The following is a 22,315-nucleotide window of genomic DNA, read 5'->3' as shown; positions in this document are numbered from 1 at the left end:
TCAATTATGATGCACTGATAGCTGCGATCAGGCCTCACATCCTTCATCTCAAATATCTGGCGAAGGTGATCTGCAGCAAAGGCTTCAATGGTTCCGTAGACCACGTCCTTCCGGTAGCATTCTTTTCTGTCTTCATCTTTGGTTTTATTTGTGTTTGTGTCAGCTGTGATGCCAAAGTACGAGTAGAAGTCGGTCCATTCCTGTGAATCTCTTTCACATAACACAGAAGAGCTGGACACCACGTCGACTTTCTCTCCCCTAAGTACACGCAGCACTGCAAACATTGCTATGACGCAGGACTTCCCTTCTCCCGTTCCCATTTCCAGGAGCTTTCCGTTGTCAGACAAGGCCAAGAGGCACCAGCTTATCATTTGAGTGGCTCTAGGCCACCACTTTCCCTCAGACATGCACAGGTGTACAGCATTGCATAAGACTGCCAGGATCTCCTGGAGGTCTTCTGTGTCTGTGCTATGACTCAGACTCCTAGCTTGCTGTACATCTGTGTGGTTTTTGATTTCACCAGATTCAATCAGGTTTGTCACAGTCTTTACTATACAGTATGATTTCTCCAGTGTTTGCTCATCAATGTTTTTCATCTGCCGTATTTCATCAAAAAGACAGTCAATGCTTTTTATTTTCTCATCTCTGAGGCTCTTTTCTAAATAGCGGATCAAATTCTCTGTTTCAGATAAGTTCAAGAGCTTAAGGAGAGACTGGCTGTTCTCATTGGTCCACTCAGAAGACACCTGGTATGTTTCCATCAGATGTAAAATCTTTGTGATGGAAACACAGTCACCATGGTAATAGTGGTCAATTAATGCTACAAGGAGGTTTAGGGCTTCTTCTGGTGACCAAAGGTGTTGTCCTACAAGATTTGACACCACTTGGAAAAGTTCTTTGGTTTGATCTTTTGAGCCTTCAGATTGCACTGCACAGGCAAATAAAATCTCCAAGCAGAATTTGCCTGCCCTGTTTTCCTCATGTTCTGTTCCTCCACAAGACATTTTCAGGAGATTCTCAAGAAAGGTCAGAACGTAGACCTCATTAGAAGGCAGTTCTTTTCCAGTAAGTCTCTGTGAGATGGTTATGATTTTATTGTCAGTGTCTTTGCGTTTGTTTAGGTTAGTGTGGAGCAGCTGAAAAAGAGCCTTAATAAACCTGTGTCTCAGTTCCCTATCCTCACTGTGGAAATGACCCATGAAGCTTTGCAGAATCTCTGCAGCAAACATCAGGGCATCATTTTCCTTGAGCCTTGAAAGTTCCAGATTATGGGAAGCGCTGAGAATTCTTTCATCAATGATGAATCCTCGGCTGAGGTGAGGGTTCCCTGTTTCCATCACCTGTAAGCCATATTGAAAGTAATCAGAGACAAAGTCATCCATGGTACCGTACACAATGTCTACTTCATAGACATCCCTCTGTGATGCGTCAGTTTCCTTCATGTTTGTGTTGAAAGAAATTCCCAGGTGCTTGTAGAAGTCAGACCACTCCTTCGTTTGCTCGTGTGAGTGAACGTCAGAGCTCAGCACAATGTCCAGTTTGTTTCCCATGCAGACTTGTGTGGCTGCAAACATGGCTATGACACAGGGGTCCTCTTCCACACCAACCAGTTCTGGCGCTCCACTCTTCTCAGTCAGTACCAACACACACCACCTCAGCATCTGCTGTACTGTGGGCCACCAGCCTTTTGTGTCAAACACTGCTTTGCAGAGCTGAGACAGAGTTTTTTGGATGTCATCTGCATTCAAGTTTGGACATTTAAAGGAATCTTTCATGAATGGTTCATCTTTTGGAGCAATTTCAGAATATTGTAGGACACCGGTGGTAATGTTTTTGATCACATCAACGACAGAGTCATCCAAACTCCTGAACGTCTTTAATTCTGCTAGAGCTGAATCTAGACTACTCTCATCCTGCTTTCTAAGAGTCTTTCGGAAATCTAGTTGGAATCTCTCAGAACCACAGAAGTCCAGAGCCTGGATGAGAGAGCGCCCGGAGTAATCTGTCCACTCTGTTGATATGTCATACACGTGTACCAACGTGAGCACTTCAGTTATGACAGCATCCTCTGCATATTTCTCTGACAGCGCTTTGAGCAGAGTCAATACCTCTGCTGGGGTCCACTGGTTTGTTTGCACAAGTGTGAGGAGCATTTCAGTGGATTCCGTGTGGCTTTCCTTGCCATTTAGATGTGTAAGCGTGAGCAGGAGAAACTTCAAGCACTGGATTTCCATCTGTAAAATGGACACAGAGACTCTTCCAATCACATCCTGTAGGGATGATGTGAGGGTGCCGAGAAACTCTACAAGAAAGAGATCCTCAGTGGAAAGATCCTCCTCGGCCCATCGTTTGGCAATGAGAGCTGCATTACTGTCACAGCCGCCATGGTCAGTGAAGAAGTGCATCAGGTTCAGATACAGGGCTTGAGTCAGCAGGAAACTCTCAAAAACATTACATGCTGATTGGCTGATGGACCCCACCAGGGACTGCACATGATTGGATGTGCTTTGCAGGGAAAGTCCCTCAGATATCTCCAGAGACAGCGCACACAGCTCGGTGATGAACACTTGAGTGTGCTGCAGAGTGCTCAGAGATGGAGGAGCACTGATCCATTCATCAAACAGGAGTTTGTCCAGGGCTGACAGGATGTTCCCCAGCTGATCAGCAGTCAGCTCAGCGAGACTGAGCTTTGAAACAGGGATGCTACATTTTGAAGAGAGGGTTTCTAGAAGCTCATCACTGTCACTGCCTGATTCATAGTTTGCATTAAGCTCATTCAGATGGCTTATTAGAACATGTTTCTTGGACTCGTGCTCCTCAGAAATGTCGCCGATCAGTTGTGTCTCATGCTGCTCTCGAGCTTTCTGGTGTGATTCTTTCAGTCTTTGATTCAGTTCTTCTCGTCTCTTCTTCTCTTCAGCCTCTCTTACCCTTTTCTGTTCTTCTTTCATCTTTCGCTCCTCTTCTCTTCTCCTCTCCTCCTCCCTCTGTCTCTCCTCTTCTATTCTCCTCTCCTCCTCCCTCCGTCTCTCCTCTTCTCTTCTCCTCTCCTCCTGCCTCCGTCTCTCCTCTTCTCTTCTCCTCTCCTCTCTCTGTCGCTCCTCCTCTCTTCTCTGCTCCTCCTCTCTCTGTCTCCTGTCCTCTTCTGGCTTGTTAAAGCAACGTTCACACTCGTAGAAATGATTGTGGCCAATGGGCCTGTAGTATTCTCCTCCGTTGAAAACATGTACGTGCCGTCCATGAATAGTACTTTGGCGTAAATCTGAGAAGGAACGGCAAGGAGGCAGGACTTTATCACACTTACAGCATCTCAGCCGGTCGCCCATGTTGCTCTCTGATGGTACGGCGTTCCCCATGTTTAACGGATCCTTCAGTAGCTAAGCAGTGATGTTCAGGGGCAACCTGAGTTTTCCTGAGAGATGGAAAAAAACTGAAAAAGACAACAAGATACAATGTAATGCTTGTAAATTCACCCAACACTTGTATCTGGGCAACCATACATACCTTTTGTCATGTGACCCTAAATTCAGTTTGCATTCTCCGTTTTCATCTTGCCGGGGGAAAAAGAACCATGTAGATGAAGTTGGCATATCAGGTTGGAATTCGTCCCTTGTGTGTTTAATAGTGGGGACTTGCGTGTGGTTTCATAGTGGAACTTGTGTGTGGTTTAATAGTGGGGACTTTTGTGTGGTTTAATCCGGAACCTGTGTAGACAGTCAGCCTCTCCTCCAATCAGTCACTGTAACTGTAGCCTGATGTCATCTCAACTACGCCCCCAAACAAGTCACCTACCTACAGTCTCTCTTCTCTCTCTGATCCCTGTGGAGAATAATCCCTCTTTTCTCACCTGCAGACGCAACAAACTCTTTGTGTTATTGCAGTCAAGAGTAAAATGACCAAAGGTCAAGAGTAAAATGGATGGTGTGAGACTGAGACCAGTTGAGTGTACAAGGGCGGGGCAGCTTGTGGTAAGCCTCCAGGTGGAACCTGCTGACTCCCAAAGACATACCAGCAGAAGGGTGACAGAGAGGACAATAGAAACGCTTCAGTAAAGGTCACGTTCCCATAATCACACATTCCTTTAATATCTTTGGTCTAATCTGAGCTCTGAACCTCTATAGAAGAGGACTAGGAATGCAAACAGGAAAAAGAGAGACAGTGGCAATTGTGCCAGGGGTTAAATATTTCTCGAGTCTTTCTTTTTAACAAATACCACACACACACACACAGCACACACTCAAATACCACAAACACACAGATAACGGCTATACCTTTAACAGTAATAGCAAATTCACTTGACTAACACACACACACACATACAATCATGACTAACACGACTAACACAAGTTAGCTAAGCTATCAGCTCAACTTAGATTAAGGCCAGGCCTATCAATATTTCAGTCATTGCAGGCTATATTTTAATTATTCTGTATACAATACAATATACTGAAAGGACACAAACAATGTTAAGACTATGGGTAATTCATTCAATTCATTGAGGAAAGAGTGTGGGGCAAAAAGCACAGCCGGAGCGTGTTAAACAGGAGCACATTGCCATAACACCTAACCACACAAGGAATCACCATCATTGGATAACACAAACATGAAGCACAGTTCATTGTCTATGATAGATCTCTTTCACACTAGAACCTTTTATCTCTGTGCTTCTGGGCATGAGTCTAAAATGCCAGCGTTACTCCCCCAGAGTTGGGGCTCAGGGTTATTCCAGTTGGGAGGGCTCCAGGGTTGAGCCAGTGCTGGCATGGGATTCCATACGATAGAGAGCTAGAAGGAGAGAGGCCTCCTTACTCCCTACGATAGAGAACTAGAAAGGCTCTCGGACAGCGCAGGCATCCGAATTCCGTATTTCACAACGTTAGCGAAAGTACATTCTGATTGGCTCCAAAATGTAATGGGTTCATTCTTGGCCCATGCTACACCTTTCCACTATGTTGGATGAAAATGAGGCTGGTAGTTGATGAGTAACAGACAAACTGCACTAAAACATAACCTCCTTCACAGAGGTAAATACATAAACTCCTTTGCAGAGGTGACACTAATGGTCCCAAAAGACTTTCCATGATGGTAAATTAGTAAGGAAAAACCCACCTGTTTCTGTGCTGAAGTCTCGTCTGCTTGTTCCCATAATCACACACATTTCTTAAATCTCTCTGGTCTGATCTGTGCTCTGAACCTCTGCACCAGGAAGAAGTCTGAAACAGAAAGTAGTGAGCCGGGTCAAACTAGTTTGAGAGGGAGTGGTAATTGTGAAGGGTTGAATATTTCTCTTTTTAATAAATACCACAAACACACAGAACACAACTGTGACAAAAGAGAAATGGACAATGTGAGACCAGTAGCAGTAGCACATAGACACACACAGTCAAATACCACTATAACAAATTGGCTTCACCATGGAAACTCATCACAACCATGTTGGAGAAAATGTGGTGCTGTAAATGTAGATCATGCTCATGTCTTCTGGCTCTGTCTAGACATTGTTCAGTTTTGGGAGGATGTGCACTTGATTTTGGCCAACATCCTGGGTTACGAAGTACCTAATTCATGTACAGTACTGTATTTTGGTAATATGGATGGAAATATTGTGGCAAGATCAGACAGATACTTGTTCAAAATATTGATAGAGGCCTGTAAAAAAGCCATTACAAAAAGATGGTATAAACCAGGCCCCCCAACTCGAGATGAATGGTTAAAAATTGTGAGTGAGATGTGCGTGATGGAACAGCTAACGCATAGATTAAGAGTACAGGCAGAACAATGTGAAGAGAAATGGGTGAAATGGACTCTATTTAAATGTCAATGACAGGTCGATGTTTGAAAAGCACTCAGAACACACATTCACACACAGACACACACACCCTTACATTACATTCACACACACATACACACACACTTACATTACATTCACACACACACTTACATTACATTCACAAAGACACACACACCCTTACATTTACACACAGACACACTCCCTTACATTACATTCACACACTCAAATACCACGAACACACAGCACACACACACACACACACTCAAATACCACGAACACACAGCACACACACACACACACACAGTCAAATACCACGAACACACAGCACACACACACACAGTCAAATACCACGAACACACAGCACACACACACACACACACAGTCAAATACCACGAACACACAGCACACACACACTCACTCAAATACCACAAACACACAGAACACGCACAAACACACACACACTCAAATACCGAAAACACACACACTCAAATACCACGAACATACACACACACACAGTGAAATACCATGAACACACAGAACACACACTAACACACCCCCACTTCCTCCTTAGTCCAAATGCATTCTTGATAAGGGTGTAAGTGCATGAATATGGGACACACTGTTGTATAAGGCCAGGATGTGTCTAGTGAGGATTCCCTCAGTGGGCTGTCTTGTTAGGAAGCCTAACTAGTAATGTCTAAAACTAATTAGTCTCTCTCTCTCTCTCTCTCTCTCTCTCTCTCTCTCTCTCTCTCTCTCTCTCTCTCTCTCTCTCTCTCTCTCTCTCTCTCTCTCTCTCTCTCTCTCTCTCTCTCTCTCTCTCTCTCTCTCTCTCTCTCTCTCTCTCTCTCTCATTATCTTTACCAGTGACTTATTTTTAACACACGTATTGTGTGTAAATTGTGTGTCTGTAGCCATACAGTTGTCATGCAATATCTCGAGGAGAAAAGACCACCGATCAAGGAGTAATTATTGCTAGCAAAATGGTTAGACCATGTGATCCATGGATAACAAGGTACAGATTTCTAACCAGACAGTGAGGTGAGACTGGGTCGGACTGCTAGACATTTAACTTGGCTGTGGCCTAGGGAGCAGGGAGAGCCTTAACTCTGGGGAGGAATTCCCTAAAGGGATCTGGTCATTATGCCAGTATGCTGAACGTGTGTTAGTGTGTGTTTGTGTGTCCAACAAATATGACATTTTACCCTTAGTTATCAAAAACCAGTCAAATAGCTACAGTACAGTGTGGTGGCAGAGAATTTTGCACACTATTTTGAGTTGCATCTACATACTTTTTCCCCCAAAACTTAATGTATTTACAAAATGAAGTAGTATTTATATGTGTGTCATATTTCCTGTTTGTGAAACCTTGGCCTCCTCAGATGTCCAGCAGTGCCACCCTAGAGGGCAAAGGTCAGCTCAAGTTCACCTCTGGGAAGTGGAGCCCACATCACAACTGCACTCAACTGGCCACCGCTAACGACACGGCCATACGGGGCTGGGACCTGCGCACCATGAGGTGAGCTACGTTGGCTAACCACGCTCTTGTCAAACAATAACGTTCAGAAAAGGTTGCCGAATGGTCTTCTGTGCATTTACAACCAATGTCAGCTACATTCACTAACCACACGAATGTGTTTCTTTGAGTTAACCCCTGAGGAATGATTCCAGCTACATTCACACTACGTACTTGATTTAAAAGATGCACTGCCGGAATTGGAAAGTCCCTTAGTTAAACTTGTTTGTGTTACGGGGCTTACTGCCTTCGTTCGTGAACAGCAGCAGCAGCATCTGCATGTGGGATGCTGGACCGCCGGGTCTTCTCATCGCCCCTGATGGTGACGAATTAACAGCATCTCTCCACTATCAGATCGCTGCATCCGTGTGCACACGCACCTGCCGAGTGTGTGAGAGATAAAGAGACTGACCGTGCTCTCGATAGAGAGAGAGAGAGGGGGAGAGAGAGGAAGGGAGAGAGGGAGAGAGAGAGAGGGAGGGAGGGAGGGAGGGAGGGAGGGAGGGGAAGGGGGATTGCAAACAGGGAGGATGAGAGAGAGTGGAAAAGAGAGGGGTAGAGAGAGAGAGAGGTGATGGAGTGAGGTCAGGCCGTGTGTGTGTGTGGGCTCCGCTGGAAGAATAATAATCACCTCTGCATCGATTGCTCTGATAACGTGCCAAAGAAAGAGAGATGGGGGGGGGGCCGGAAGGGGGTGAGGGGTGGAATAAAAGAGGGAGACAGACATTTTGAGGAAAGAGACTGTATGAAGGGGGTATATTTTTAAACCCTCCCAGGTTTAAAAATATATAGCAATGGGCAAGAAAGAGAGGTGATTTCTACTCATTATGTTCTACCTGCACAACATTTCCTGACACCTTGATAGTATCGTGTAATAGAAACAAATGATCGTTTCAGAGTGTCGTATTAGTGATGGACTAGTGTGCTGCATCCTAAACGGCTGTGGATGCCAAGGACACGGGGGCGCGCGCCTGTGTACATGTGAAGGAAACGGCGTCGCATGGCTTCTTGGATTCCTGTGTGGGTGTCCTTGTGTGTGTGTGTGTGTGTGTGTGTGTGTGTGTGGGTGGGTGTGTGCGTGTGTGTGTGTGTGGGTGGGTGGGTGTGTGTGTGTGTGTGTGTGTGTTGAAGCAACTACTGTGCCACAAATCGTGTGTCCATGCGAGTATGTGTGTCCAGTTGGTGCGGCAGCTGTGTGATGGCAGCCTCTCAGCATGCTCCAATGCTTCCTCAGACGTCCTCTGAGGTGTCTGCTCCTCTCTCTCTCTCTCTTTCTGTCTCTCTCTCTTTCTTCCTCCCTTCTTCCCTGGCGTGGGCTGAATCTCTGGTTCGTCACAGTGTGCGCCAGCCCAAACAGGCCTGCCTCAGGCAGAAACATTGGGAACGGGACAGAGAGAGAGAGGCGTGTTGAGAGACGCAATGAGAGACGGGGAACGTGCGAGGTTGCCTCGTGTTGGCACGATCTACAGTACTGCCCCAAAAAGTCAAACAAAGACATCACCGAGGATATGAAACGACACATGATACTCCAAAACTGTTGTATGGAATTTAAATGTATGCCATATTTACACAAGCGAGCCTGTCTTTGTGATATTCGTGATAAGTTGTACTCAAATACTTTTTTGTCGTCGTTGTTTTTCAGTTTTTCAACACCCACAACAGCTGTCCAATCCCTGTTGATAGTGAAATACATGGATCCATTAGTTTGTGGGAAGGTGCTAATTTTCAGAAATTTGACAAATTAGGGTCAGACAGACAGATTGTATACATATTTAAATATGCATAGGGTAATCAAGAGAAAGAAATAGCTAAGAAAAGCCCCAATGCAGCCCGAGAGACAGTAGTGTCAGTGTTGAGAGGCAGTGTGTTTGTGGTGCGAGCTGTGTGTCTGTACAGTCACACAGGGCAGTGTGTTTGTGGTGCGAGCTGTGTGTCTGTACAGTCACACAGGGCAGTGTGTTTGTGGTGCAAGCTGTGTGTCTGTACAGTCACACAGGGCAGTGTGTTTGTGGTGCGAGCTGTGTGTCTGTACAGTCACACAGGGCAGTGTGTTTGTGGTGCGAGCTGTGTGTCTGTACAGTCACACAGGGCAGTGTGTTTGTGGTGCGAGCTGTGTGTCTGTACAGTCACACAGGGCAGTGTGTTTGTGGTGCGAGCTGTGTGTCTGTACAGTCACACAGGGCTGCTTTAAGCTCCAAGTGATATTAGGCCAGCTAACGGACACAGAACCTTGAAGGCACACGTGCGTGTGTGCGTGTGTTTGTGTGTGTGTGTGTGTGTGTGTATTTGTGTGTGCGTGTGTTTGTGTGTGCGTGTGTTCTGATAGTGGCCTGTCACTGAGAATGTTCCCTGGGTGCATCACTCCTAAACCCCAGTTTTGTCTAACACAGACACACACACACACACACACACACACAGTCTCTTTTTCACTCACATACACACACACATGCATACAAATTCTGCCTGGTCTGGCCTGCTCCAACCACATGCGCTGCAGGCACCATACAACAATTTAGGATAACACTCTGCAGTAAAGTTTTTCGAACTAGCGTGTGTGTGTGTACTTAGTTATTTTGCTCATCTGCGTTTTCTGTGTGTTTAAGCTTGTTTGTTTGTGTGAGTGGGTGTGTGTTGGGGGGTGCGGGTGGGGGGGTCCAATATGGGGTGTTTACACGTGGGTATTGTTTATGTGTCTGTTTGTTCATGCAACCATGCATGTGTGTCCTGGTTAAGCATGAATTTCATCCCCCATGGCATTTAGTCCTTTAAAAGAGAGGAGAAGAGTAGAGACACAGTAGAGACAATAGAAAGATTGAGAAAACGATACAACAGAGTGACGGATGGATGTCTCTTTCATGCTCTTGGGTTAGAAGACAGCTTAGTGTCTGGTACATTCTACCCAGCAAAGGGAGCTTTATTATTTATGAATAAATCCATAGCCATAATATCCCATACTTCATTTTTTACAATATCAAAGGTGATAGACTTTCAGTATATTTGAAGAAATTAAATAAGTGCTGGTCGTCATTTCTTATCTTAACTTTAGCTTCCTGATAGCCGCAAGATCAGTGTTATCTCTGGTCATATTAACCAGGAGACAATAGTATTCCTTTTGTGGCAGCTGCACAGAATTTTTTGGGGGGGTGATTTTAGGAAACTACATACAAGGTCATGTACTTCGATTAATGTTTTAGAATTGTCTTAGGTTTGAATATGATTTATGATTATTTACATTTACATTTTTACATTTAGCAGACGCTCTTATCCTGAGCGACTTACACTAAGTAGATTATTATGACCCCAGGACAGTTGGAAGGTTAAGAAACTTGACTGTCAATCTCCCTTGACCTTTTTACTGTCAATATTTCTTGATATGGTGAAGTTAGTTGTAAAGACTAGAGACTACAGTTTATATTATTTATTCATAGACATATTTGTTGATGTAAAATGTGTACATCAGGTACAGCAGGTTTAGCCAATGATATTACTTGACTGTGTCCATGAAGTTCCCAGTTTGATGAAACACCTTGCTTTCTACACATCCATCCCCATCCGCATCACCCCCTCTGAAAGCTACGCCTTTTTTTAAAGAAGTAATTACATTATTTTTCACATTCACTTTTTTGTGCTGCCCCCCCCCCACACACACACACACAACAGCAGTTGTCATAGAAACTGTATACCTGTGTTTTGTTCCGTACCCGTGTGTCAGTCTATACCCCTATTATCACCCAGACTGGGTGACCTTGGGGTGTTTCGTTTTGTGTGTGTATACATCCAGTCTCCATCTGGACGTTTTGTGTACATCTGGGTGCAAGTGTGGTCACATCTGGATGTGTGTGTGTGTATGACATCTGTGTGTGTCTGCAGTGGGCCTCCCCCACCCTCACCCCACCCCCACTGGAACACGGTGAGTGTGTGTAACGCTCCCTCGCCGGGTCGTGCGGAAGGCTGACTTTCAGATTTGCTAGCCTGTGTGTCCGCTGGCTTAGATCAGGCTGGCCTATAATCCCCCGGCTTTCTGTCAGTGCTGCAGTGTCTCTACCTCGGACGCCCAGCTCTCACATAGGCAGACAGCAGGGAGAGCGGGAGGGGTGCAGGGGGAAACTAACCTCATTTCCCGCTCCATTTCCTCCGAGTGCATCCTATTCCGTGGAGGGGGAGAGTTTAGGACCCTCCCTCTCCTCGGCCAGGGGTCACGGTGGATACCTGGGTGTCGATGGAGGGGAGGGCAAAATGTCAGCAGGATGGCGGTGGAATTGTGTGTAGAAAAGGACACACAGACACACACACAAACACTTCACGGTGTACGCAGACTGACCAAACACATTCTCCCTCTTCAAACACCCGGGGCAATATGAAATCGGACTCGGAGGTGCCCAAAATGGTCGGCGCAAGCACATCTGAGCGTGTACTTGGCGTCTTGGCACCGACGGCACCGATGACTCGAGTAGCCTCCGCACACACACACACACACACACACTTCTACCGTCGAGCGTCCTTTCCTTTTGTTCCCTCAGTCTTGACACAGAGACGACAGGATACGCGTGTGCGAGCGCGCGTCCAGGCTAGACTGTAATCCTGACCTCATTGAAGACTCCCCCCCCTTCCCCAGCTCCTTTTTCTGCACCTCCCTTTTAATGAGATTTTTAATTAGCATGTTAATTGCATAATGAGATCAGTGGGTGGGTATGGAGGACGTGTGCTCGAGGAAGGAGAATCAGAAGGGAGCGATACGACGAGGGGAACGGGAAGAGGGGGGGTAGGAGTGGCCTTCTCGGTCGGCACGGACGAGCGTCGAGGAGACGGGAGATGTCCTACGCCCCGCCCGACTCGAGGATTTCCGCCACATCAACTGCGACGTTGTTTTCGTGGCCAGGCGCTTAGTTCGCGGCAGTGGGGTGCCCCGAGGTCTCGTGTGGTGCCGTTTCCTTCCCAGTAAGCCAGCCGGCTTTTTCCTAGAACGGCCAATGAAGTGTGGCCTCCATGCGCGGCAGCATCGGAGAGGAGGTTCTATCTGATGACTGGCCGCGACGTTGCACCGCGGTCGCCCGCAGTCTCGCTCTCTGAATATCCCTCTTTCCTCAACTCCGCTCCGATCCTCCTCTGCTCTCTCTTAACGCCCCTCCTTCTCTCGCCCCTCTTTTTCTTACCCTTTTTCTCTCTCTCCCCGCCCTCCTCACCGTCTCTCGTCCGCTCACGGATTTCATCCTCCTCTCTTCCCTCCTCCTCCTCTCCTGTCCTCTCTCTCTCCGTTCTCAGTCAGATCTACTGTATAGAGAGTGCCCATGGCCAGCTGGTGCGGGACCTGGACTTCAATCCAAACAAGCAGTACTACCTGGCCAGCTGCGGGGATGACTGCAAGGTCAAGTTCTGGGACGTGAGGAATATCAACGAGCCCGTGAAGAGCCTCGAGGAGCACTCGCACTGGTGGGGGTTCCACGCGCACACCATACACACACACACTCGTATTCTGCCCATGTGAGAGCGCGCGCGCGCGCACGAGACAGACACGACGAATGCACAGTCAAGTACGTTCCCGCATTCAAGTCCTTCCGCCTGCCAAAGGGCCGGGTCAGGTAACGTATACAAGACAGCACATGGTGGCAGGGCTGCGTATCTAAATAGGAGGGCACTTCCACTTCACTAATGGAAGTGTCCGTGCGCGTGCATTGTTCAGGGAGCGCGTGCCACCGCATGCCCACGTGTGAAGCTGTTCTGTGCCGCGCGGCTCTACTCGGGGCTGTGTAACTAGTGGAACACAGTGCACTGCAGTACTCCGTGTTCCGTCTGTGTGTGCGTGTGCTTTCTCGCTCTGTCGCTCTCTCCTCTCTCTCCCTGCTTCTCTCTCTCTGTCTCTGTCTCTCTCTCTCTCTCTCATGTGTGTGTGAGCTGAATAGATAATCACACTGTCTGAGAGCCAGCCTCTGTGGCTGCAGCCAGAGCAGCACACCAAACGCTACATGATAACGTGCACACGCACACACACACTTTATCTTCAAAGGAGAGATAGACGTGGCAAACATATCCATAACTGCAGATTTGATCCCTATTTTGATAGGAGACACCTCTTTGTGTGTGTGTGTGTGTGTGTGTGTGTGTGTATGCTTGTGTGTGTGTGTGTGTGTGTTTTTGGGGTGGGCTGGTTAGGGCCTGGGGGCTTAGGGTATTAGGAACTATTTTTTAGCAGAGAAGCGGATTAGCTGAGCAAGGAGAGAGGGTGGACTCTGATTTTCTGTCAACAGCTCTAGCTATCCCTCAATCCCACTCAATGAGGAGCCAGGATCCACCACTGAGCCTTGCCCTAGGCCCTAGGGAGGGAGGGAGGGAGGGAGGGAGGGAGGGAGGGAGGGAGGGAGGGAGGGAGGGAGGGAGGGAGGGAGGGAGGGAAGGAAAAGATGAAGGGACCAGAGAAACAGTGAGGAATGAGGGGCGGTGGGAAGGGAGGGGAAGAAGGGGAGACGGGACCAGGGGGGAAAAGAGGAGATGGGGATTGTGTGTGTTTGAGTGGGATTTTCCATCCTTGTGTTTGTGTGCGTGTCGGTGGCAGGGTGTGGAGCGTCCGCTACAATCACTCCCACGACCAGCTGGTGCTGACAGGCAGCAGTGACAGCAGGGTGATCCTGTCCAACATGGTGTCCATCTCCTCCGAACCCTTCGGACACCTGGTCGACGATGACGAGCTGAGCGACGGGGAGGACAACCAGCAGGAGGAGAAGTAGGAGCTCGCACAACAAACACACACGCGCGCACACACACACACACGGGACACACACTCACACTTGAATGTCATATGTGGTTGACACTGGAGTCCTTCAGTCGAACGTGTTTTCATCGTCAGCTATTTCCCCTTCGCCTATTTAATAACGTGCATATTTACTAGTTTGGCCAGCTTTTGGCTCACGTACTCGAGTATGCCGGTCACAGTTGGTTGGACCTTGCCTGCATTCTCTCTATATGCAGTACAAAGCAGACATCCGTGCGCGCGCATGCATTCACACTCCCGTGTGAACAGCAGTGATGAGGCAGCGCTGTTTTGTGAATAAAGATGACGTATCATGCCGTGGTGTGAAGCACCGGTGTAATCATGACTCGGCCTTGAAAAGAGTGATGGGGGAGGGAGAGAGGGATGGAGGGAGGGAGGGAGGGAAGGAAGGAGAAACTGGCAGTTAGGAGTCATAATAATGAATACTGCGTTGCCCTCAGATGTCCTCATGCGTAGCCGTCGCACACCCTTACCCTGACCTGCAAACATGGTCCTGTGTGTTTGAATGGGCACATTCGCGTGGTGTGTACATGCACGCCTATGTGTCAGTGCTCCTACGCAATGCGTTTTGCCGCATATGCGTGTTTGTACTCCCGTCGGAGGTAGGCCTATGTGCAAATGTGTGTGTGTGTGTGTGTGTCTCCTCCCTCCAGGAGCAAGGAGCCCCTGCAGGACAGCATCATCTCCACCTACGAGGAGCACGAGGACAGCGTGTACGCGGTGGAGTGGTCCTCGGCTGACCCCTGGCTCTTCGCTTCTCTCAGCTACGACGGCAGGCTGGTCATCAACAGGGTGCCCCGTGCCCTCAAGTACCGCATCCTGCTGTAGACGTCCGGGGGGGGGGTGGATGGAGGGTTGATGAGAAGGGTGGATGAAGAGGAAGATCGAAGCTAGGAAAGGATAGGGGGAGAGAGAGAGAGAGAGAGGGGGGAGGGGGAGCAAAAATTGGAAGGAGGAATACGTCTGAGGAAAGCAGGTGAGAGAGAAAAGGGGTTCAGATTTAGACAACGGGTTGGCTTGGGGTCGGAGTGAGCGGGGCAGGCAGATGAAGATCACCGGGACTCCGGCCCAAAGAACATTGCCTGACTCGCTGACTGACGAGAAATACATAAACAAGCATGCATGCAAATCCATGACGACAGACACAAAGAGAGCCTCAGCTAGGAGACGGAGAAGACCAGATAGGATGGACGCTGCGTACCAAGACAACCGTAACACTACCAATTACCATTGTTCTTTATTGCCAAGACAGGCGACAAAGGCATGGCTGACTGCAGCTTGCAGCACACACACACACACATACTCGCACAGCCAACACTGTCTTAGCTCCCTACAGCAGTGCGTTCCGTATCTTGTGCGCTTCCAGACACCAACCATAACACCGAGACCTCCTGAGCCCCGCTGGACATGACTCAGCACCTCCCGCGTCTACACCGCCTGCATGCACACTAGGACTTCCTCTCTCTCTCTCTCTCTCTCTCTCCCCGTTTCTCTTCCTCTCTCCGTCGTCTCCCTAAACAGCCTCCTGCGTTCTCTTCCTCCCTGGACCGCTAAAAGCTAACCTCTGACACGAGACATTCCATTTGCCTTCAGGTACCAGTCTGTGTGTGTGTGTGTGTGTATGTGTGCTGGATGAAATGCAACACTCCCTGTACATCTTTGTTCGGGCAGAGTCAAAACGTGATTTTCTTTTTTTTTTTACTGTAATGGGTTTGTTATTGGCTGTGAAGTGATGTATGTTTATACAGTAGGCCTCACCCTGGGGGGAAACTGGATAGCAGTTAGCTGAACTTTCCCTTTTTTCCTCTTAGCTTGTTCTTGTCGTTCCTTTCTCCCTTCCTTGTTCCTCTTCTCTCCCTGGTCTCTCCACCTTCTACTTTTACTCCTCTGCCCTTCTTGTTTTCGGTTCCCATCTTCGAAGGCCTGGGTTGGTTCCGTGTCATTGGACCTCGTGTTGGCCCTTGTATTGCTAAATGTACAAAATGTTAACCTCTGGGGTCAAGAAGAATTCTTATATCCAAATGAAGTGTACATTACTACAGTGGCCTTGTAATCTGTCCCAGAATACAATTGATGATCCTAACCTTGCTTTGTGTGTTTGTCATAATTGGAGGAAGTCTGAGATTATGTTGCTAGACATTTCTTAGATTTCTACTGTATATGGTGTATAGTGTGTGTAGATTATGTGAATATAATTTCCTTTTGGGGATGAACAAAGTACCTATATATTAATATAAATATAACACAATGAAAAACTGCTTCTTGAGACGGGCTTCCTGACTGCTTCTACAAAACAATACAATTTAGTGTTCCATGGAAAATAAATGTCATGACATGTACACTAATATTCAGTCACCCTGATCCATGTTGTGAAATGGTTGGTAAAATCAACATATCTGAAATAACTCTTTATTTCATCCTCGTAGCACTAGTTTAATATTGATATTTAAGCATCTGCTAAAATGATTTTGCTTTAATGTCATTTATAAAATGGTGCGGGAAATAACTTGTTACACACTTCTCTTACAGTTCCACTGCGGCCAATGTTGCCCAAAATGGTAGACACACTTATCTGTGGGAGAGAGACCAGGGATGCCCGTACGATGAATTTTTGTGCAGACAGTGCAGACTTCAGCCTTTACTGCTGCTGCCTTTTCTCTCCATTGCAGCCGTATAGCCTTGTAGTGACCTGACTACCAAGCCCACTAAACAGGACACTCCTCTGACTATTTTATTTAAAACCTCCATTTCACATTCTGTTTAATATCTTCTTGGTACGTTTTGTTTGGTTTTGTTGCCTTGGCATTGTTCAAAATGGGTTTACCAAGACATTCACTTGGAAACCAGACTGATTATGGGCATTTAAGAAACCACAAGAAAAAAAATGAAAAGGATCTTATTCACGGATCTTATTCACGTTTGGGATCTATGAAGACAAGACCTGCGTACCATTCACGTACAGGGTTTCGAACCGAGAAACTTGTATGTTGATTTCCAATTTTTCCCGTCAACATCTTTTAATGGACACCCATTTGGCCCCAAACCTATCACTGTCAGACGCTCTAACGGGCTAGCCAGTGATGCTGGTAGAAATTAAGTATGGTTGAATGGCTCTACCAGGATGGCTTTGGTAGTGTGTTTCACGTGGAGAACTGTTAACTGGCTGGACAGGAACAATCCCAAGAAGGGGCAATGAAAGTGTGTACAATGAAAATGGTCTGTATCCGACTGTGGCTCGTGACGTGCTGATGCATCCTTCTCCCCTTCCCTCCCTCCCTCCCTTTCCCTTCCCATCCCCTCCCCATCTTCCGTCCTCTTCCTCTCTTTCATGAATCCTTTTTTCTTCCATCCCTCTGCCCTCCACCCCCTCCCTCCATCTCCTGTAAGGAGTGTGTTGATGCTGGTCGATAGTGACGGTCTTAGCCTTCGTTAAGGCAAACACCAGTGACAGGCCTTTTAATTGCGGCTTGACTCTGAGGATCTGGACAGATTCGGACGTGCACACACACGCGTGCGCACACACATTCGGGGGTGCCAGGGGAGGTTTGCAGGCACTTCATTAGCCATGCCAGTTGGGGCAGGTGGTACCGTGCTTGAATACAGAGCGTGTAGCACCCTCTTCTTCAGTACACAGCTCACATAGGCACTCCCTCGTTACCCTGCAGTCAATTATGGATAGGAGGGGTGAACAAGAGTGTGTGTGAGGAACATAGGCGGTGGAAGGGAGCGATATTTGGTGTGTTTCGGAGAAGAGTTAGATAATGTATTCCACTCGGTGGAACATGCACGTCTCACAAAGTCCTGGGCGCAGGTCTGTGGAATTGAGTCATTATTTGGATGTGTTTTGGATGTGTACACATCACATAGTAGATGCATGTGTTTAAAAAGACTTGATAGGCTGATGTTTAGGGTAAATAGGTGGACTATCAATGCATTAGTCAGGTCCAATATGAGTCTTTTATTGCACAGGCAACTAATTTGACAGATACAGTTAGCTACATAACCCTAACACAGCCACAATAATATTTTCAATGTGTAGCCCCCTTCTTTTTCAAGGGACCAAAATAAATTTGGCAATTGACTCAAAAGCTATTTAATGGACAGGTGTGGGCAGTTCTTCATTGTTTCTTCATCAATTAAACAGGTAAAAGTTCCATTCCAAAGTGTATAGTGGTATACTGTCTGCACAGATTCAGCCAAATTCAGCAAAGCTGATTGGAAAGAAGTTTACTTTACAGATGGATAATGACACAAAACTATATTTTGCAATAGCCGAGTCAATCACCTGATCTCAACCTGATCAAGCATGCACTTCACTTGCTGAAGATGAAACTTAAGGCAGAAAGACCCATGAACAAACAACTGAATACAGCAACTTCTCATCAAGTATAAAAAATGAACAGTTCATTAATGATGTTGTTAATTGGTCCAATTACATTTGAGCCCCTGAAATAATGGGACTGTATAAAATGGCTGCAGTTCCTAAACGTTTTATACTATATTTTTGTTCAACCCCTTGAATTAAAAGCTGAAAGTCCGCACTTCAACTCGCATTGCATCTCGGTTGTTTCCTTTCAAATCCATTGTGTTGGCGTACATAGACAAAATTGTGTCACCGTCCAAATATTTCCGGACATAACTGTAGTTATAGTAGAATGTATGTTGTTTAATCAACTATGGAATATGATTAGTGTTAATGAATAGCCAACCAATTAACTAACCCTAACCTCAGCCTTTAACAAACTGAACTCAAGTATGACATATGATATTCAATAGACAATCACCAAATCTGCTGATGCAGAAAATGACTAAAATACACACTTGCTGTGTACTGGTGATTTGATAGCTACAGGCTACTTTGCTATGCTTTCCTTCACACTGTAATAGCAACATGTGATTCAGCACGATTCAGGAAGTAATTAGTTCATTTCTGGGGTGGGCGGGGGTCAGGGTGTCACACAGCATTTGCACGACTGCTTCTCACTTCTTTGCTATCATGGTTACTAGGGAGCTGTAAAGGTTTTAGTGCACTTCATGCACTGTACACATGCCATAGAATAGCATTGATACATAGTTGATACATAGAGACACTTATAGGCTTGTGCTCAAGGTTTGGTTGATCCACTTAAGTTCAGTGAAGGCTGTGGATTGTCTATTTGTGCTCACATCGTAGAAATGTTTTCCTTTCAAACTCTGTCCATTATGTCAATGGCTATGTGTACAGTAGCAACTGTGAAGGCGTCAAGTTTGACCATAATTCATTCATTACTTTTCTCGGAAGACCTCTATAGAATCCTGCCCGTAGTGACAATACATCCCATTGTTAACCCTTGTGTTATCTTCGGGTCATTCTGACCCATCAGTCATTGTGACCCACCTTCGTATTGCGACAGATTTACCGCATACAAAGACAAAGTGAAGCATTTTCTTTTAACAGCTAGGCTGTCTCAGACCCCCCACATTGCAAAGGTTAAAAGAAAATTATTTTAATTTGTTTTTGTATTGGGTAAAATTGGGTAAACACAACGATGGTTCGTTATGAACCTTTGGGTCATGTGACCCGAAGGCAGCACGAGGGTTAACTTGGCATGAATGTGAATCGCCTCACACTCTCACATTTATGTTTGTTAAATGTTCTGAGTTTACAAAATCAAAACGAGGGGCGGGTGGGGGGGTGCTTTGAGGGGCCGTGATGGTATTTGATTCAACTGTTCAGGAAATTTAAAAAAAAGAAATTTGATTTAGTTTAATTATTTATGTCATTGGCAGCTTGGGGAAGCAATGTTAGGGGGACTGCAGGTAATCATTACCTTCAAGAGACTGTCACATTAGTATTGATGGGAATTTGCAACAAGTCACTGAAGAATACACTGGTTACCAGAAGTAGACAGGAGGGGGGGGATATGGTAAAGGTAACAAGGAGAAACATCAGGGGTCATTGCAAGAACCCATGGGAGGTTGCAGGACTGTTGGGAATAGATTAACGGAAGGTTGTGGGATTAGTGAGGGACTGACCAGGTGTGGGAAAAGCTCAAGGAAGTGTTTGGAGTAATACGTGGATTTACAGGGGGAGTCGTCTGATGGATTAAACACTCAAATGCCTAAAGTTGTAGGGGTATGTCTAATCTATCATGGTGTAGATCATGCTGGCCTAATCTGGTAACAAATTCTAGACCACAAATACCCTGTAAGAGCAAAGAGCTGTATTTGGTTCACAATGCGTTCCAGACCTGAAAACTATTTTACAACACCAAATATATTCCCAAAATAGAAAAAAACAGTTAATCCCATAGTCCTTACTAACAGTATTTCTGACTTAAATATCCTAGGCTTTTATCACAATGGCATGGGAATCTGTGTCTTGGGCTATGAGGTCTTTGATGTTCCCTCTCATCATAAAGGGTTAGCTCCTTCCAAACACCACACAGGCCCAGCGCCACAGGGATGTGTCCGCGAGGTGGAAGCAGATTATTCACCCCTGTTTTCCCTTGCAGTTAAAGTTCTTTAGCGATGGTGAATGGTGCTGCTGAGTCCTCAGTTAAATGAAAGGAATGGTCTATATTTAGAGTGAACGTGTGTAGAATACTTTTTCTTTTGAACCCTACTGCTGTACTACGTTAAAAATCTCAAATGTGACTATTGTCTTTTATGGTCTTTTTCTCTATGTATACAGTATACATGTATCTCTCTTGATAGCTCTCTCTATCCATATAAATGTGCATCATTACACATTCATTAAAAAAGTATATAATAGGAGGTGCATATAATGCATATACACCTCCCATGTCCCTTAACTTTCCCAGGAACTTAAAGCTGCAGTATACACACGACCCTGATTCCAATGCCACCGTGCCTGTCCTGAACGTCTTCCCAAAAGCCACACAAAAGGCCTTGACACCCCTGCTCTTCTCCCTCCGTTTTCACCCCTGCTGGTACAGTTAGCTAGATGTCACATACAATGGAGTGGGCCTCGCGTTCAAGGTCATTAGGCTTCGTCAAACTGACTGACCCTCTTTATTCGGGGGGTGAGAGGAGCACAATAGACAAGGATATCACCGGGGAATGCGCTTTCCCCATCCCTCCGACACCATTGTTCTCCAATTACAGAACAAGCACCAGGGCGGATCTGATGTTATTTATGGGGCTTTGCCACCACTCGGCACATATAATTACCTCTCAAAAGCTGTAATTGCTTTCATTTCTCATGTCCGGCACACACGTGGGCCTGTCCCTGTCGCCATGGAGATGGAGAGCCGCCATTATTTACGAAGGACGGCGGGGTCGTAGGTTGATTGTGAGTATTGTTTGATTTATAAGATCGATAAGGCTTACATGCCCGTCCCTGTCGAATATATATGTACCGGAATCTGGTGCCAAATGTACTGTCTGTGTGGTTGAGGAAGTATACGAAGCTAGCACACGGAAGGCTATGAATCGAATCAAATTAATATATTTTCATCGGAGTGATTGTGAAGTCAAGAGTAGCATGGCTACCTGGAGAGACAGGGAGGTGTGTGTTTGATCAATGGAGCATGGCTTGGGGGGCGGCAAGAGGGCAGAAGGACAGGAGTTACACACAAGCTGGGTGTCACTCACTTGGTCAGCCTCCACTCTGAGAACCATTGTGCTGTGAAATCCATGAAAAACTATTTAGACACGGTAAAACACCTCAAAGCCACTTGAAAGCATTTAATCCATTATGAATTCATAAGTACCGGTACATGGATTTTCGAAACTTCTGTCGTCAAAGATATTTCAAAAATGTCATTTTGAAGTGGCTATGCCATTTGTCATTGCATGCGACAAGCAATTCTTGGATGTAATTAGAGTGTATTGAGATTGATATTTCACTTCTATGAATATGTAAGAGAGAGCAAATCATTAAAGATGCCTTCTAAATCACGTACAGGAGAGTGCTTTTGTCTGCGAGACATTGTGTGTGCATATGACTGCTGTCCTCTCCTAACCCCTGTCCTCTCCTAACCCCTGTCCTCTCCTAACCCCTGGCCTTTTCCCTAACCCCTGCCTGTCCACCATCCTTCTGTTAGACCTGTCAGAGAGGAACACTCAGATACATACGCACAGGAACTCCCTGACCTAGATCGGTTTCCTTTTCCCACTGGTCGACACACACACACACACGCACTTAACAGTACTTGCCGTGGAAGCAAACCTGTACACTAGTTCATGTGAAATGGAGCTGTTGGTGAACATACATACATGCATGGTTTACACATGGCTC

The 22,315-nt window shown here is 46.3% G+C and overlaps 1 protein-coding gene across 1 annotated transcript in view; it reads left to right on the top strand.

Moving 5' to 3' along the window:
• Positions 1-16,161, top strand: part of eipr1 (EARP complex and GARP complex interacting protein 1) — a 35,140-nt gene extending 18,979 nt beyond the window's left edge. The window contains exons 6-9 of the mRNA XM_062469005.1: positions 7,174-7,310; positions 12,570-12,737; positions 13,858-14,025; positions 14,727-16,161. Coding sequence (XP_062324989.1) covers positions 7,174-7,310; positions 12,570-12,737; positions 13,858-14,025; positions 14,727-14,901 — 648 coding nt within the window. The 3' untranslated portion in view covers positions 14,902-16,161. The remainder of the gene's footprint in view (positions 1-7,173; positions 7,311-12,569; positions 12,738-13,857; positions 14,026-14,726) is intronic.
• Positions 16,162-22,315: the final 6,154 nt, after the last annotated feature.

Source organism: Osmerus eperlanus, chromosome 9 (assembly GCF_963692335.1).
Source record: "Osmerus eperlanus chromosome 9, fOsmEpe2.1, whole genome shotgun sequence".
NCBI lineage: Eukaryota > Metazoa > Chordata > Actinopteri > Osmeriformes > Osmeridae > Osmerus > Osmerus eperlanus.
Note: the sequence above shows the minus strand (reverse complement) of the source record. Positions and strands in the feature narration are given on the sequence as shown.